This window comes from Lactuca sativa, chromosome 7 (genome assembly GCF_002870075.4).
Source record: "Lactuca sativa cultivar Salinas chromosome 7, Lsat_Salinas_v11, whole genome shotgun sequence".
Lineage (NCBI taxonomy): Eukaryota > Viridiplantae > Streptophyta > Magnoliopsida > Asterales > Asteraceae > Lactuca > Lactuca sativa.
Window position 1 is genome coordinate 59,982,441 of NC_056629.2, and position 15,503 is coordinate 59,997,943.

The 15,503-nt window shown below is 38.3% G+C and overlaps 2 protein-coding genes across 3 annotated transcripts; one reads left to right on the forward strand and one right to left on the reverse strand.

Moving 5' to 3' along the window:
* Positions 1–1,904: 1,904 nt before the first annotated feature.
* On the forward strand, positions 1,905–3,795 carry LOC111883837 (cyclin-dependent kinase F-1). The gene is made up of 2 exons (XM_023880160.3): positions 1,905–2,501; positions 2,808–3,795. Exons 1-2 carry the CDS (start codon positions 2,007–2,009, stop codon positions 3,708–3,710), a joined length of 1,398 nt encoding a protein of 465 aa, XP_023735928.1. The 5' UTR covers positions 1,905–2,006; the 3' UTR covers positions 3,711–3,795.
* A 5,334-nt stretch (positions 3,796–9,129) lies between these two features.
* On the reverse strand, positions 9,130–13,894 carry LOC111883836 (probable plastidic glucose transporter 2). 2 transcript variants are annotated; one of them, XM_023880157.3, is made up of 14 exons: positions 13,704–13,894; positions 13,265–13,412; positions 12,935–13,052; positions 12,745–12,812; positions 12,515–12,647; positions 12,213–12,312; positions 12,002–12,114; positions 11,831–11,924; positions 11,603–11,756; positions 10,896–11,039; positions 10,739–10,812; positions 10,015–10,103; positions 9,569–9,683; positions 9,130–9,488 (listed from the first exon to the last, which is right to left on the reverse strand). In XM_023880157.3, exons 2-14 carry the CDS (start codon positions 13,353–13,355, stop codon positions 9,294–9,296), a joined length of 1,488 nt encoding a protein of 495 aa, XP_023735925.1. In that variant the 5' UTR covers positions 13,356–13,412; positions 13,704–13,894; the 3' UTR covers positions 9,130–9,293. The 2 variants fall into 2 exon arrangements, with proteins under 2 accessions (XP_023735925.1, XP_023735926.1); XM_023880158.3 differs by having other exon boundaries at positions 13,685–13,894.
* Between the last annotated feature and the right edge of the window lie 1,609 nt (positions 13,895–15,503).

Consider the following 15,503-nt stretch of genomic DNA (forward strand, 5'->3'; position numbering starts at 1 on the left):
TGGATGAAGATAGACAGGAACTCGGCAAGTCTGTTGAATATTGCCATGGACTCGGCGAGTCTGTTCTTGGACTCGACGAGTTGGATCGCAGAACCTCAACCTTTTCTGGTTAAGACTTAGACCGGTGAGTTGAGTGGTGACTCGGTGAGTTGGGCAGGATGGGACTCAAAGATCGTTGAACTCGACGAGTCTTGGGGTGGCTCGGCGAGTAGAGTCAGTCAAGAGAGTTGACTTTGGAAAGAGTGGACTTAGACGGCTTCTAAGAGTTCTGTTTGGATCTAAGTGTTATGTATATTGATATTGGTAGCCCGGGGAGCTAGTGGAGCTTGTGGTTCAGAGAATTGTCGGTCAGCAGTCAGAGGGTTATCAGCAAGAGTTCCACAGTGCAGGTGGGTTTCCCTTTTGTGTGAATAGGTCTAATGCCACAATGCCGGCCCATGTAGTTATAAGTAGGAAGACCTGGGGGTTAGCCTTAGGCACTATTTGCTATTATGATATTCAAGACCAAGGTCCGATTTCGGGCGGGTGCCCAAGGAATGGTTTGCATGATAGAGTATATTTGTTGTCTGTGTGATGCATGTATGTGCCTGGTAGGAAGGTGAGTGTAGGCGAGGTCCCGTATCTCACCAATAACAGAGTATGGACGATGTTCCATATCTCATTTGTAGCAGAGCATGGGCGAGGCCCGAGATAGGTATGGAGTGAGTGTGGGCGTGGGCCCGTATCTCACTTACAGTTGGAGCTTGGATGGGGTTTCATGACTCACTAGTGATAGGATAGGGGCGAGGCCCAAGACAGGCAAGGCCTAAGGACAGGATTACAGTAGGGTATGTTCAATTATGTGTTATATGCTAATTTTATTATGTGGTTAGCGGGCGGGGCCCAGAGACAGGCGGGGCCTAAGAGAAACAGATTTGTATCCGAGCAAGGCTCGAAGCCAGGCGAGGCCCGGAATAGCGGGTGTGGCCTAGTATGTGCAGTATGTGTTTATGCAGGGTATGTGGTAGGTGGGGGGAAACTCACTAAGCTTCGTGCTTATGATTTTCAGTTTTGTTTTCAGGTACTTCCGGTTGCGGAGGGAAGAGCTCGGGGTGATCGCATGACACATACCATTGATTAGTCAGTCTGGGATGTTTTACTCTGATAATGAAATTATGTTTTGGAATTAATACTCTGAATTATGTTATGCTTTAATCTTTATGATATGTTTTTATAAAAATGGTTTTAGTAATGATTTAAAGAAAAAAAAATTGGTACGGATTTTTGGGATGTTATATGAGCACTCGAAGCGGATTCAGAAACGGTAACCCGCATCCTAAGCCAATCACGATGGCAGGAGTACATGCAATGGTGCAGATGATGTTGGATCAACAGATGGAAGAGACAAGGCGTTTACTTCAACAAAGTAAAGACGAACTTACTATGCCCTGACTTGCTTCCAAAGTAACTCATGACGGCCCAACCCTAATGAAACCCTGATCTCGTTTATTATATAAACGGTTCTTCTTTCTCAGAAGAAACACATGAAATTTAGCTCTTGTTTTCTTCAAACTTTCACAGAATCTTTCTAGAAGTTGGTTTATGATTTCTGTACCTAGTATCGTAAGTGTCTACTTGGATTATCATAGGTTGAATTTCTTGCAACTCAGACATAGGATAGAAATATCAGTTTGAAAAATGTTCTCATGATCCAAGTTGGTATCCAGACTAAATTTCTCTCTCTCTCTCTCTCTCTCTCTCTCTCTCTCTCTATATATATATATATATATATATATATATATATATATATATATATATATATATATATATATATATATATACGTAAAAAAAATATGTTTATATATTTAAAATACATAAATACGTAAAAATAAATGTAAATACGTTAACCTTAAATAAAACTTCGAGATCCTCACGTGCAGATCACATATCCATCTTCTTCCTCGCACCGAAGGGAAATCGGGAGTACAAAATTTCAAAACCCTAAAAACGAACAATTTGAAAATCTAATGGATCCAGCTCCGCCGTCAACCACCAAGAGCTGGAGCATACATACCCGCCGGGAGATCACCTCCAAGTACGAGATTCAAAACCGAATCGGATCCGGTGCCTACTCCGACGTCTACAAAGCTCGCCGTCTCTCCGACGATCTTACAGTCGCATTAAAGGAAGTTCACGATTACCAATCCGCTTTCCGAGAGATCGATGCGCTTCAAACTCTACAACATTCTCCGAATGTTGTCGAGTTGCACGAGTACTTCTGGAGCGAAGACGAAGATGCAGTGCTTGTTCTCGAATACCTTCCGACGGATTTGGCGTCGGTGATCCGCACCGCGAAGAAGGAATGGAATGGGTTGAGCGTCGGAGAGATCAAGCGATGGATTATTCAGATTCTATTGGCGGTTGATGCTTGTCATCGAAGTTCCATCATTCATCGTGATTTGAAGCCATCAAATTTGTTAATTTCCGCCACCGGTGTACTCAAGTTAGCTGATTTCGGCCAGGTGATTATCTTAAGTTCACTGTTTCATAATCCTATAACTGTTCCTGTAAGAGAAAACAGATCTATAAATTCTTACAACATTGTATGAGAAATCCTTAGAGATTCTTCCATTCTCAAATAGGAAACACTCATCCTTTTCAGCTGATTGATTGAATAATATCATTGTAGTAGGCATGTGAATCACCTACAAATACCTTAAAACTGTAATGAGCATTACATTTTTCTAATTCAAAAAACAGTAGATTCTTCTTTCTCCAAACTTTTCTGAATCCAAAACTCAAGAACGTCTTGCATTAATTTCTTACAGGCAAGGATCCGTCTAGCACCTGGATTCCTTTCAGTTCACGACAACACACAGCCACAAGTCCAAGAATCATCTCTCTTCCAACAACAAGAAACAATCACCCAAGAAACCCGTCCAAATCTCATGGAACCACCACCTCTAAGAACCATAGAAGAATACCCAAAAGACCCCATTGATGAACTCCAACTCGAGAAAGAAACAAACTTCCCAGATGTAGACACATCATGTCTCGCCACATTCACCACTAGTGACATAGAAGACGACTTCCTCAAAAGCAACTACTCATACAATGAAACCGGAAATGACGAATCCGCCCTTCTAACATCATGTGTCGGGACCCGTTGGTTCAGGGCACCCGAGCTTCTATTCGGGTCAACAAATTACAGTGCAGAAATCGATTTATGGTCTCTCGGGTGTATAATCGCAGAGCTTTTCACTCTACAACCGATTTTTCCAGGCACTTCAGATATCGATCAATTAAGTCGAATTTTTACAGTTTTAGGCAACTTAAATGAAGAAATATGGCCCGGGTGTACACAATTACCTGATTATAAAATAATTTCATTTGGGAAAGTTGAAAACCCAAGTGGGTTAGCTTCGTGTCTTGTGAATAGATCACAAGATGAGATTTCACTTGTGGAGAAGTTACTTTGTTTTGACCCGGCGGGTCGGGCTGCAGCCATGGAGCTGCTTCATGATAAGTATTTGAATGAAGAACCGGGTCCGGTTCCTTTGGGTGAATTGCGGGTTCCCGGGTCGAACCGTGGTGGAGATGATGATGGGTCGAGTGAATCTGGTGAATGGGGTGGGGGTGGACCCATGGGTTCGGATTCGGATTTTGATGATTTTGGTGGGTTTGATGTTACTAAAGGAAGTGGTGGAGACTATTCGCTAAGGTTCGAGTGATTTTGTTTTGTTTATATGTTATTACTTTTTTGTAAATGTAACTTAAACATGAATGAGATAATAAAGTTAAACATGTTAATGTTTACTGCTTTTGTTTGCAATTAAAATTTGATGTACATAAATTGGTTCCAATAGAAAAACTCAACCTCACATGCTCCGTTTTGGTGGTTGCTCTAACTCTGATTATTCAGATTGTATACAATATCAAAAAGGAGTTTATAAGTACGTGTGTATGGGGTGGATTGGTTTAATAACGGATATAATAAATTAACATGTGTTTGTAAAAGTAGTTATTAGAATAAGTCATACTTGTCCTGGTCTCATGGTATTGTCATTCACGTGCCTATGTATTAGGAGTTAGGTATTGCTTTGTATTTTGTATTGTTGTATAAATACCTGTGTACCAGATGATATAATAGACATATCAATTTTCACTATCACTTTCATAAATTCACATGGTATCAAGAGCTTAGGTTCTTTTTCCCAATTTTTTTTTCTCTCCACCATGTCTAATGGAGCTCCACATCTTCTTGCGGCAGCCACAATTGCCCCTGCTAATTTGAATTTTCAGATCCCTTCTCTTAGCATCAAATTGGACAGAGAAAATTACCCACTATGGCGTACAAACATCATCTCAGCCTTGGAATGCTTTGACCTAGACTCCTTCATCCTTCATCCCTCTCCACCAGCTTCCACCCTTCCCCCTCCGACTACACCTACCGCCTCCACCACTGATGCTTCACCCACTCCCAATCCCGATTATGTTACCTGGAAGAAAAAGGACCGATTTGTCCTACTCTGGATCAAATCAACTCTTACTGAACGCTGCTTTGCCTCTGTTACTCGCTCATCCTCTTTTCACGAAGCGTGGATCACACTTGAGCACACCTTCCAATCACAAACACGAGCCAAACTGATGGCTCTTAGGGCTCAATTACAAAATCTTAGAAAGGGCTCCTCCTCCATGATAGACTATCTCGATCGCAAACGACACATTGCCAACTCGCTTGCTGACACCCTCAACCCAGTCTCTGATGATGAACTAATTGGGTATATTCTCCAGGGCTTAGACTCATCTTACAGCTCATTCACTTCTGCCTTCCTGATGCACTCTGCCAAGGCCTCCGTAGATGATCTGATTGGTCTATTACTTCACGAAGAAGCACGTATTGATGCTGATTTGGCTCGACAGGCCACCCAACAGCTTCCTTCCACCCCGATTCCCACCTCCACACCATCGTTTCCAGTCGCGCATCAAGTCTCTCGCAACACCACCACCACCACTCGTTCTCCAAATCCTCACTCTGGAAGCTCCTACAACTATCGTGGTCCTGATAATCGTAAACGCCGCCTCCATTGTCAACTATGTAACAAACCAGGTCACGAAGCAATCAACTGCTGGCAAAGGGAAAACCAAACAGACTATCCTTCACGCAGGCCCAACTACATTTCTCGTGGTCCACCAAGACAAGCCCATCTCATCACTGGTCCAAGTCCCTCCACAGTTATCGACCCCGCCTGGTTCTTCGACACAATAAATGGAAATCAATACTTTGTCCTTTTTGTTGATGATTTCAGTAAGTTTGTATGGATATACTTTCTCCCTACAAAATCACAAGTGTTACAAACATTTATAAACTTTAATATGATTAAAACTCAGTTTGGCTGTGAAATCAAAAAATTTCAATCAGATTGGGGTGGCGAATTTCAACCAGTTTCCACCTATCTTCAATCTTGTGGCATTAACCATCACATTTCTTGCCCATATACTTCTGAACAAAACGGATATGTAGAACTACGCCATCGCATTATAATTGAAAAAGGCTTATCTCTTCTTGCTCAATCCTCCCTTCCACACACGTTCTGGGAACACGCGTTTAAATCTGCTACCTACCTTCACAACAGAACTATCACACCAACACTAAACTATGCATCCCCTTACTCCATACTATACAAAACAGACCCCAATTATACCTTTTTACGTACTTTTGGCTGTCTGTGCTATCCGTTTTTACGCCCTTACACAAGACATAAAATGGACTTTAGCTCCCTTCCCTGTGTCTTCATTGGGTATAGTACCTCCCACAAAGGCTATCTCTGCTTACACCTTCCTTCCTCTCACATCTACATCTCGAGACATGTTATCTTCAACGAAGCCATTTTTTCCATATGCCATCTCCCATCCGTCTATTCCTACCCCCACCTCCTCTCCACATCCTACGCACCTCACCACTGACTCTCTTCTAAGTCATGCAACTTCCATCCCTCAACCACCTACTCCATCCTCCTCCACTCCCTCTCATCCTTCGTCCACAACCTCCTCTACAACATCCCCAACACCTTCATGCCCTTCTCATCAACACCACACAGTTAGTTCTCAAGCCAAGCAAACCACTCGTTTTCTAAGACCATCCGACAACAACCAACATCCCACGGTTACTCGGGCTCGCACAAACTCCCTCAAACCGCGCTCATTTCTCACATCTACCTCTACTCCACCCACTACAGAACCTTGCAATCTTCCCACAGCCCTTAAAGACCCCTATTGGTCCAATGCAATGAAGTGTGAATTTGATCCCTTAATGAAAAATAATACTTGGTCTCTAGTCCCACGCCCTCCTAATACTAACATTGTTGGTTGCAAGTGGCTTTTCAGGATCAAGCGACACTCAAATGGGTCCATTGAACGATACAAGGCACGCCTTGTTGCAAAAGGATTCAGCCAAGAAGAAGGGGTTGATTTCTTTGAAACCTTCAGTCCTGTCATCAAACCAACAACAATTCGCTTAGTCATCTCAGTGGCATTATCTAAAGGATGGACCATTCGGCAACTAGACATCAACAATGCATTCCTAAATGGTGTGCTAACGGAAGATGTTTACATGGAACAACCTCGTGGGTTTGAAGATTCATCTCACCCTCATTCCGTGTGTAAACTTCACAAAGCACTTTATGGCTTAAAACAAGCTCCCAGAGCATGGTTTAAACAACTCAAACAACATCTTGTTACTCATGGCTTTAGAAAGTCAGATACATCTCTATTTGTGCACACATCCACCAATAACACCATTTACATCCTAGTTTATGTGGACGATCTGATCGTTACTGGTAATAACTCAACCCTCATCCAAAACATCATCAACAAATTACATCAGTCCTTTGCTCTCAAAGATCTAGGAAAACTCAATTATTTTCTAGGTGTCCAAATCACAGCAACAACCACAGGTCTCACTCTTTCCCAAACCAAGTATATCCAGGATCTTCTCACCAAATGCAACATGCTCCACTCGAAACTCATCACCACACCTGCCGACCCATCCACTCGTCTTATTCTTTCTGGTGACCCCTTTCCTGATCCAAAGTTATACAGACAAACAGTTGGTTCCCTTCAATATGCAACCATCACACGCCCTGATATTACCTATGCAGTCAACCGTGTCTGCCAATTCATGCATGCACCCACCACCCTTCATTGGCAAGCTGTGAAACGAATACTTCGCTATCTAAATGGCACCTTACATCATTGTCTCCATTTTCAAGCTCATCAAGCATCTTCACTAGTTGCATACTCAGATTCTGGATGGATATCAGACACGGATGATAGTCGATCTTAATATGGTTTTGCTGTTTTTCATGGCCCAAACTTGATCAGTTGGACATCACGAAAGCAATGAGTAGTAGCTCGATCCAGCACTGAAGCTGAATACAGAGCAGTCGCCTACACAACAGCTGAACTCCTTTGGATTAAACAACTACTTCGAGATCTTCATATAGTTGTCCCAAAACCTCCACTTATACTTTGCGACAATGTCGGTGCCACCTTCATGTGTAAAAATCCAGTCATCAGTACTCGTTCCAAGCATATAGCCTTAGATTTCCATTTTGTTCGGGAACAAGTGGACTCCGGTACCCTTCACATCGGCCAAGTGCATTCAGCCGACCAACTGGCTGACATCTTCACCAAACCACTGCCTAAAGATCGCATAGCTCATCTTCGTGACAAGCTTCAAGTCAGACCTGCCTTTGAGCTTGCCGGGGGGGTAATAACGGATATAATAAATTAACATGTGTTTGTAAAAGTAGTTATTAGAATAAGTCATACTTGTCCTGGTCTCATGGTACTGTCATTCACGTGACTATGTATTAGGAGTTAGATATTGCTTTGCATTTGTATTGCTGTATAAATACCTGTGTACCGGATGATATAATAGACATCAATTTTCACTGTCACTTTCATAAACTTACATGGTTCGGTTATTTGGTCAAAATCGAGCCATAACCATTACAATTGGTTTAATGTATTTTTATAACCATTGGGTATTGGCTAATATTGGTTTTGGTTAATGGTTTTAGTTTGTTAATGGTTATGGTTAATGGTTAATATCAATTAACCATAATGGTCCAAAATGACATAAAAATAAAAATATTTTTCTATGAAAATTGAACCACTGGGCTAGAAGCCATTTTTTACCACACCTAGCGAAACATCACTATTGAGAACCACCAAGAAACCATTTTTTACCTTTACCATAGATAAACAAGAAGCAAGAAGAGAAGGGTGTGTTTTCTTTGTTTGTATGACTACCGGGGAAAACAAATCATCGTAAAAAGAGTGTTCATTGTTGGAAAAAACATTATTGGTCGGAGACTTGCCGGTAAAGATGACCGGAGTCAGCTGTGCAAAGAACGTTCGAAACCGGCTAAACGCATACCAACCGGTCATAAGGATAAGATATGGACAAAAAAACAAGTTTACTGGGCAAATGTGAACAAAAGAAAATCAATGACTAAATTTGTACGAAACAAAAAATACCTTACCCTTCTTTTTAACCCAAATCTACAATATTGGTATCATATTGATCAAAGAAGAAATCTGCGCTATGTCTTTTGCCTCTTACCTATCCAACTCAAATATGAAGATGCATTCTCAATATTATATTTTTTCGATTGTGGCTTACCTTCTCGAATTTGGGGCATTTTATAAAAAATATAATTAAACATGAATGTTTAAAGTGCGCACTATTTTGTAAGTGTTTTTTTTTTCTCGAATTAGTTCAATGGAGGAAGTTTTGAAGTAAAAGATCATAGCTTTGGAAAATGACATGAACATGTACAAGACAAACTTTCCCTCAATCTTTGGTTCAAAACCTCATGCCTTCATTTTCATCTTTCTTCGTCCTATTCAACTTCACATAAAGATCAGATAAGGTTGTATGATACCATTCATTTGGAAGTTTGGGATCAATGCATTCCCAAAACAAAAAAATACAGTTTCTCCTTGATCCTAGGTAAGGATTAACAAACAAAATGGTGCATGTTATCTTCTCTCCAAGATGTCCTAATTCGAGAAGGTAAAGCCACAATCACAACAATATTGGAAGTGCACCTACTATATACTTCCAGCCACAAGCACATACAATACCTTCAAGAAGAGTTCATATCATATCAATATCATAAAATACAAACATACATAGTCTAGTTGTGTTATTTTACTTTACATACATGACATCATATTTGATCTCCTCTGCTATCAACGATTAGCATCATGGGTTTACATTTACTCTAACAACATAAACCAATCAATCAGATTTCACTATACTCTTGTGGCAAAAGTGCAATCTCAATTTCTTGAAGTGTTTTTCCTTTTGTTTCCATAACATTCCTTTTCACAAACGCCACTCCCACCAAACAAAAAGTACCCAGCATCGAGTACAGCAGTTGTGCACCCATCAACTCCAACAAACGTAGGAATAATAATCCCACCATAAAATTGAACACCTAGTAGACAAACAAATCAGTTAAATTATAGAAAAGAGGAAGAAGATGAAGGGTGTAAAGTGTAATATTATTATTATTACCCAGTGCACAGACATGCAAAAGGCCATTGCTTTTGCTCTTATACGGTTTGGGAAGATTTCTGACAGGAGGAGACCTGGAACGGGACCCGCTCCAATTGCAAATGAAAAAACAAACCTACATACACAAATAGCAATATACTTTCATTTATCTGTTTATCATAGCATTCTACTTCCATTTTTTTTTTACCTATTACAATTTATTTTTTAATTTTATCAGTTTCAATATTTTCTTATTAGAGAATCCACAATGGTTAACCTCTTGTAAACCTTATTTATTTTCCCACATCAAATTTCCACCAACTTTATTCAACAGAAACATATCTTTATAAATCTTCTCCGATGTATTAAGCTTTTTTTTTTTTAAATAAATAAAACTTACCCTCACCTATTTGATACAATTATTTATGAAATTTTAAAAGGCAAAAAATAAAAATATTGGATCTTACATTAGCATGCCACTGACAGAGAGGTATAGAGCTCCAGATGTGGATGCAAACAGGCCTGCTGCAATTACTTGAAGGACTGTAGACATAGCCTAAAAAACCATTAAAAAAAAATCATTTCAGAATCACATATTTCTGATACGAATTATTATCCAAGAGTGTTGGGGTAAAAATTTTGTGATTTTTGGGGGATTAGTTTTATATTGTTAGTTATTATTTATCAATTATAATTAGTTTCCTACAAGTCTTTTGATTTTGGGAAAGCCAAATGAATTTTGTTAGATTGTTTTCTTACTTTTCGTGAATTGTGAGTAATAAAAAAATTATATTTGATTTGTATCAATTTCACGAAGAAATTACTACATTTAGTTAAGAAAGAAAAAAAAAACTTTGCAGGTCCTAAAAGCAATAACTATAGGAGAGAAATAGAATGTTGATGATATTGGCTTTCTGATATTGATCCAACTTTCATTTCTTCCAATTACAACATTATACTTTTAAAAACTCTATCCAGTTATAGCAATGTCATCCATATAAAAACAAATTTTCAATGCTATAATTCATTAGATTTTTCTAAGTACAATGTCTCAATGAGAAAAAGAAAAAACGAAAGCAAAATGCTATAATAGATAGAAATACAAGTAGGATTCCAATTGTTAGTAATAGATAATATATAATAAAACAAATATCTCAATTATCATAAAACAACTAGGTCTGTGAAAGTTACCATGCCAAAGAAGCTCCAAAGAAGGAGAACCTTCCTCCCGAGTTTATCCATGAGAAGCAAGGCAATGATAGATCCTGAATGAGTATAAACAAAAATATCACAAGTTTGGAAAAATGTTGATAATTAAATGGTGAAACAGAGTTGATAAATACAATACCCAAAAGGTTGACAATCCCCACAAAGGCATTGGCTAGGTTTGATGAAACTCCCGCACTTCTGAATACAGTTGAAGAGAAATAAAACACAGCGTTTATTCCAGATAGCTGTTGTAAAGCAAACAGGGTTGACCCAATAAAAACAACTGCAAAACGACCAAATAAATAACAAAGCTTTTTTTTTTTTATGCACCCAACCAAAACCAACAGATCCACAGGCATCAACTCCACTTTGGTACACAGGACATGACATGACAGCTTTTACCTCATTAGACTGGGATTGATGTGAATGAGACAAAAAATTGTACCAAAAAAGTTGAACAAGTCGAGACAAAGACTGGCTCTCAACTCTCTCGTTTGTGAAAAAAGACATAAATGCCCTCCTCATCCTCATCCTTGAAAATAACCCTACAAAGCTTGTCCAGTTCTGTCCCATGTAACAAACACAGCCTTAGGCTGCGTTTGTGACACACAACATGAATGGAACTGAACAAGCTTTCTAGGGCTATTTTCAATGATGAGGACGAGGAGGGCATTTATGTCTTTTTTCACAAACAAGAGATTTGAGATCCAGTCTTTGTCTCGCCTTGTTCAACATTTTTGGTACAATTTTTTGTCTCATTCACGCACGTCAATCCCAGTCTAATGAGGTAAAAGCTGTCATGTCATGTCCTGTGTAACAAAAGGGGCATTATAATCCACAAGTTACCTCTAAAATAGCGCCCATAAAACAGTTCTGAAATCCCAACAGTGTCATTCTCGTCCCCTCTGTCCGACTTCAAGAGCTCTGCCATTGCTGATCTGACATTTGCTGCTCCTAAAAGTTTCTGGAACTCCACCTCTGCTTCAGCATTTCTTCCTCTCTAGAAAGGATTGGAGTAAAATTACTCATATGCCCTTGTAATATCAAAAATAGAAATGAAGACAGATAACAGACCTTGTAAAGCCAATGTGGACTTTCTGCACAGAATATCATAGCAAGAGCAAGTATTGTGGATGGAATTGTAGATAACCAAAAGCAGATACGCCACCTGGACATACATTCAAAAAATGAATCTAAATCTAAAATGTTAATTACAGTTTCAGAGGTAGACAATGCTTTTGTTACCAGCCTGTGATGCTTTTTACAGGAATCCCGATTAAAAGAGCTCCCATCAACCCTAAACATGTTGAAATTTGAATGAAGCTTCCATAGGTCCCACGCACAGCAGGAGGTGAAACCTGTTAGAAATTATTATGTTTAATAAAAAAAAATGATAAGTGATAATGAATTTCCATATGCACAATTCATATCTGAACGAGAAGTAGGGTTTTTGGACCTCTGTGATATAGAGAGATGCGACAGGTGGACCAATACCCAATCCAATTCCAACAATAAACCTCCCAATTAGCATCCCTGTCAATGTGTTTGTTGTTGCACTGGAAAATACAGTATATAAATTAGTATCTTTATAGAAGTTCTACAGTACACACATAGATGAAACAAGACAAACAAGGTGGTCTCTCTTTGACTTAATGGACTTAATGGGCTGGACAGATATATATAGAATTGTTTCTTTAATAACAGAAGGGTAAAATTGTCATTTACTCACATTCAGACATTTGATTTAAAATATATTACCTACAAGAAGCACCGATGATCATAGGCAAAGCACACAACTGAAAAGCCCTACGACGCCCAAATCCATCAGCAATCCAACCACTGAACAGAGACCCAATAAAGGCACCACCAAGACACGTACTAACCACCAGACCTTCATTTACAATGCACCAAAGCTCATGAGATATTAGTTTACAATCAAGATAACAGAAGAAGAAAAAGATGGATCTTTGGTGAAAATGAGAAGACACCTTCAGCTAAGCTATCCCCACTGAAACCAAGATCATGAGATATGCTTTCAAGCGGTTCATTCACTACCCTACACATAAAAGAGCACGGTTTACATTCTTACTGAGTGGTATTTGGATTAAATGTAGTTTATAAATTTTCTTTTGAGGGGAAGGTCAATGGAAACAAGAGATGTATAGATTGAGAACAAACCCGAGATGGTAACCAAATAAGAACGAGACTAAGGATGCCACAAGTACATGAGGTAGAGAATGTCTTGGAGATGGATCTGTAGATTCTTGGAAATTATCAATATCATCCTGCAAAAGTTCTATTCAAGCAAACAAGATTTTTCAGAATATTATAAACCCCAAAAACGTTGCAAGAGTAAAGTATATTATAGAGTAAATTGACATAATAAAAAACATGAATTGTTTGTAACACCTATATTGACTAAACTTTTTGCATCTCTAAACTTCATCAACAGAAGAGCAAGCATAAATATCTAAGCTGAAAAAATATGATGAATAATCAGATATTTACCAGAACCATCTTCTAGTTCAACTGAATTTGTATAGTCCTTAGACGGCGTGCGTTTATACATCGAGGCAGAACTGTGTGGATGCACCCGCATACCAGAACCTGTCCAGACTTGATTCCAGATTGTAGGATTTGGAGAACCCTAAGATCACTGTCGTCAAAAACATGTAAACAAAACGTCATTTACACATCTACCAGATAAAACAGATCATCATATATAAAAAAATTAAGCTTCACAATACTTCAAAAGCTGTGTTCTAGGTCTAAAATGATCCTTTGTAAACATCAAGATACTTTACTTGTTGTTTCTAGACTGTCATCTACACACTAATTACTAAGCTCGATAACCTCAACACGCAATAGATCTAACACACTAGAACATAAAACCTATAACCAAATACGTGCAAATGTGGAGCAGTTTACCAAAATCGAAGCTGCTAACCTAACGATTTATTCTGGTTCTTCGTATAATCGAAAGTAAACTGAAGTTCGAAAGAGTGATCAGGAATTCGACGAGCTCCTTGAGTAAATTTCGGAACAACAGATTGTATTATTGCTTCAGACGTACGCGTATGAAGGCGGTTACGAGTGGTTGTGGCTTTAATACGCCGAACACTTGTTGCTGCGCAACGTTGCATTGTTATCCACACCGTTCGATAGTTTTAAGAGGACCAAAAATAAAAATTTATTTATTTACAAAATATGCACTATTGTGTAAGGGAGAAAAAAATAATAAATAATACTATAAATAAGTTTGGACCTAACTGAAATTGTGCCATATAGTGTCTTTGGATTGGTATTTGGTATTTTCAGTTTTTGGGACTATCAAGTTCGGTATCTTTGGGTAAAAACTGTAATCGAATCAGAATTTATATTTTTATTTTTATGTTTTTTTCTATCTTAGCTACTTCAAAAATAAATCAACTGGGATACTTGAAAACTTAAATTTTCAAAGACTTCTGGCTTTTTTTTTTCTAACTAGACATGTATAAAAAATTTCTTGAACTTTTATCACTTGTAACCCTCTCATGTAAACTTGGATTGTGCTGATTTTTTTTTTGCTATGACTTCATCTTAGAATCAAGAACCTCTTGTTTTGTTGTACTTAATAAGTTTGAGTTTTATAGCATCAAACATAGGTTGTTGCACACAAAAAAAATCAATATTAGAAATGATATTGGTACCAAAATATTGCTATCGGCACTAGAACCAAACAATATCATGTATTATATTTTGGTTCTGTACTCGGTTCCAACAAAATCTAATTTTTAATATTAATATTTTCAGGTTCGATGTTACATGCCAAGCCCACCCCCTCAATGATACCCCATATCACAAGTTCGCAAAACAGCCCTCAATTTACTAGAAAAGGATGCAAATATATAATAGAAACTATATTATAATATTAAGGTAGTGAGGAGTTATTAATAAATGTATGTATTTATTGATGGTTATAACATTAAAAACAATTATTTTCTTATTTGAATATTATCATTTGGTTTTAACTATTTCTTTAATTACATTTAGACGATTAAAATTGTGTAAATTTAGATGTTTATAAAATCGAACCCGAAAACCAAGAAACCAATGAAACAAAAACTATCGATTTTGAGTTTTGATTTCAAAAACCGAAAAAATCAGTTTTTAGTTTTGGTTTTAGGTTCATAAACCGACCCACTAAATCGAACTGATCGAAACCCATAAACATACCTATAATATATATTCTTGATTATCTAACATTTGATATATACTTTAAAAATAAAGAACTAAAATATAGAACATATCTCTGTAAGTAAATGTTAGGAGTGCTACTAACCCAACTATGCTCAACATTAAAGAACAATGAGGTTATTTTGTAAAATCAATTGGTGATAGAATGGATTACCCATTGTCTTATATGCTACCATCTAGTTTCTTATTTTACCAATGTGGGATTGGGTTTACACCCCAACAATCTTCCCCTCAAACCCAAGTTCATCTCTTGGCATCACCTCAACGACTGTTTATCAGATCCAATCATTTTTCATACTTTCGATACTCTCAGGACACGCTCACCCGACCTAGGTCATCAGGAAGACTTTCGATACAAAGCTTCAGGATCAACTTCGTTGGACCGGGGATTGTGCCACCTGCGCCGACTACCACATCTATCGGGCTACGACCGTAACTCTGATATCACTTGTTAGGATCGTTACTAGCCCAATCATGCTCAACATTGAAGAACAATGAGGTTCCATTTTCT

Bases quoted from the DNA above. Each gene is read 5' to 3' on its own strand.
- LOC111883837 (XM_023880160.3), top strand. From the start codon at position 2,007: ATGGATCCAGCTCCGCCGTCAACCACCAAGAGCTGGAGCATACATACC. The intron at 2,502-2,807 runs GTGATTATCTTA...AATTTCTTACAG, and splicing joins AGTTAGCTGATTTCGGCCAG to GCAAGGATCCGTCTAGCACC.
- LOC111883836 (XM_023880157.3), bottom strand. From the start codon at position 13,355: ATGCGGGTGCATCCACACAGTTCTGCCTCGATGTATAAACGCACGCCG. The intron at 10,813-10,895 runs GTATTGTATTTA...ATACTCATTCAG, and splicing joins GGGGATTGTCAACCTTTTGG to GATCTATCATTGCCTTGCTT. The intron at 9,489-9,568 runs GTAATAATAATA...TTTGTCTACTAG, and splicing joins TTTGCATGTCTGTGCACTGG to GTGTTCAATTTTATGGTGGG.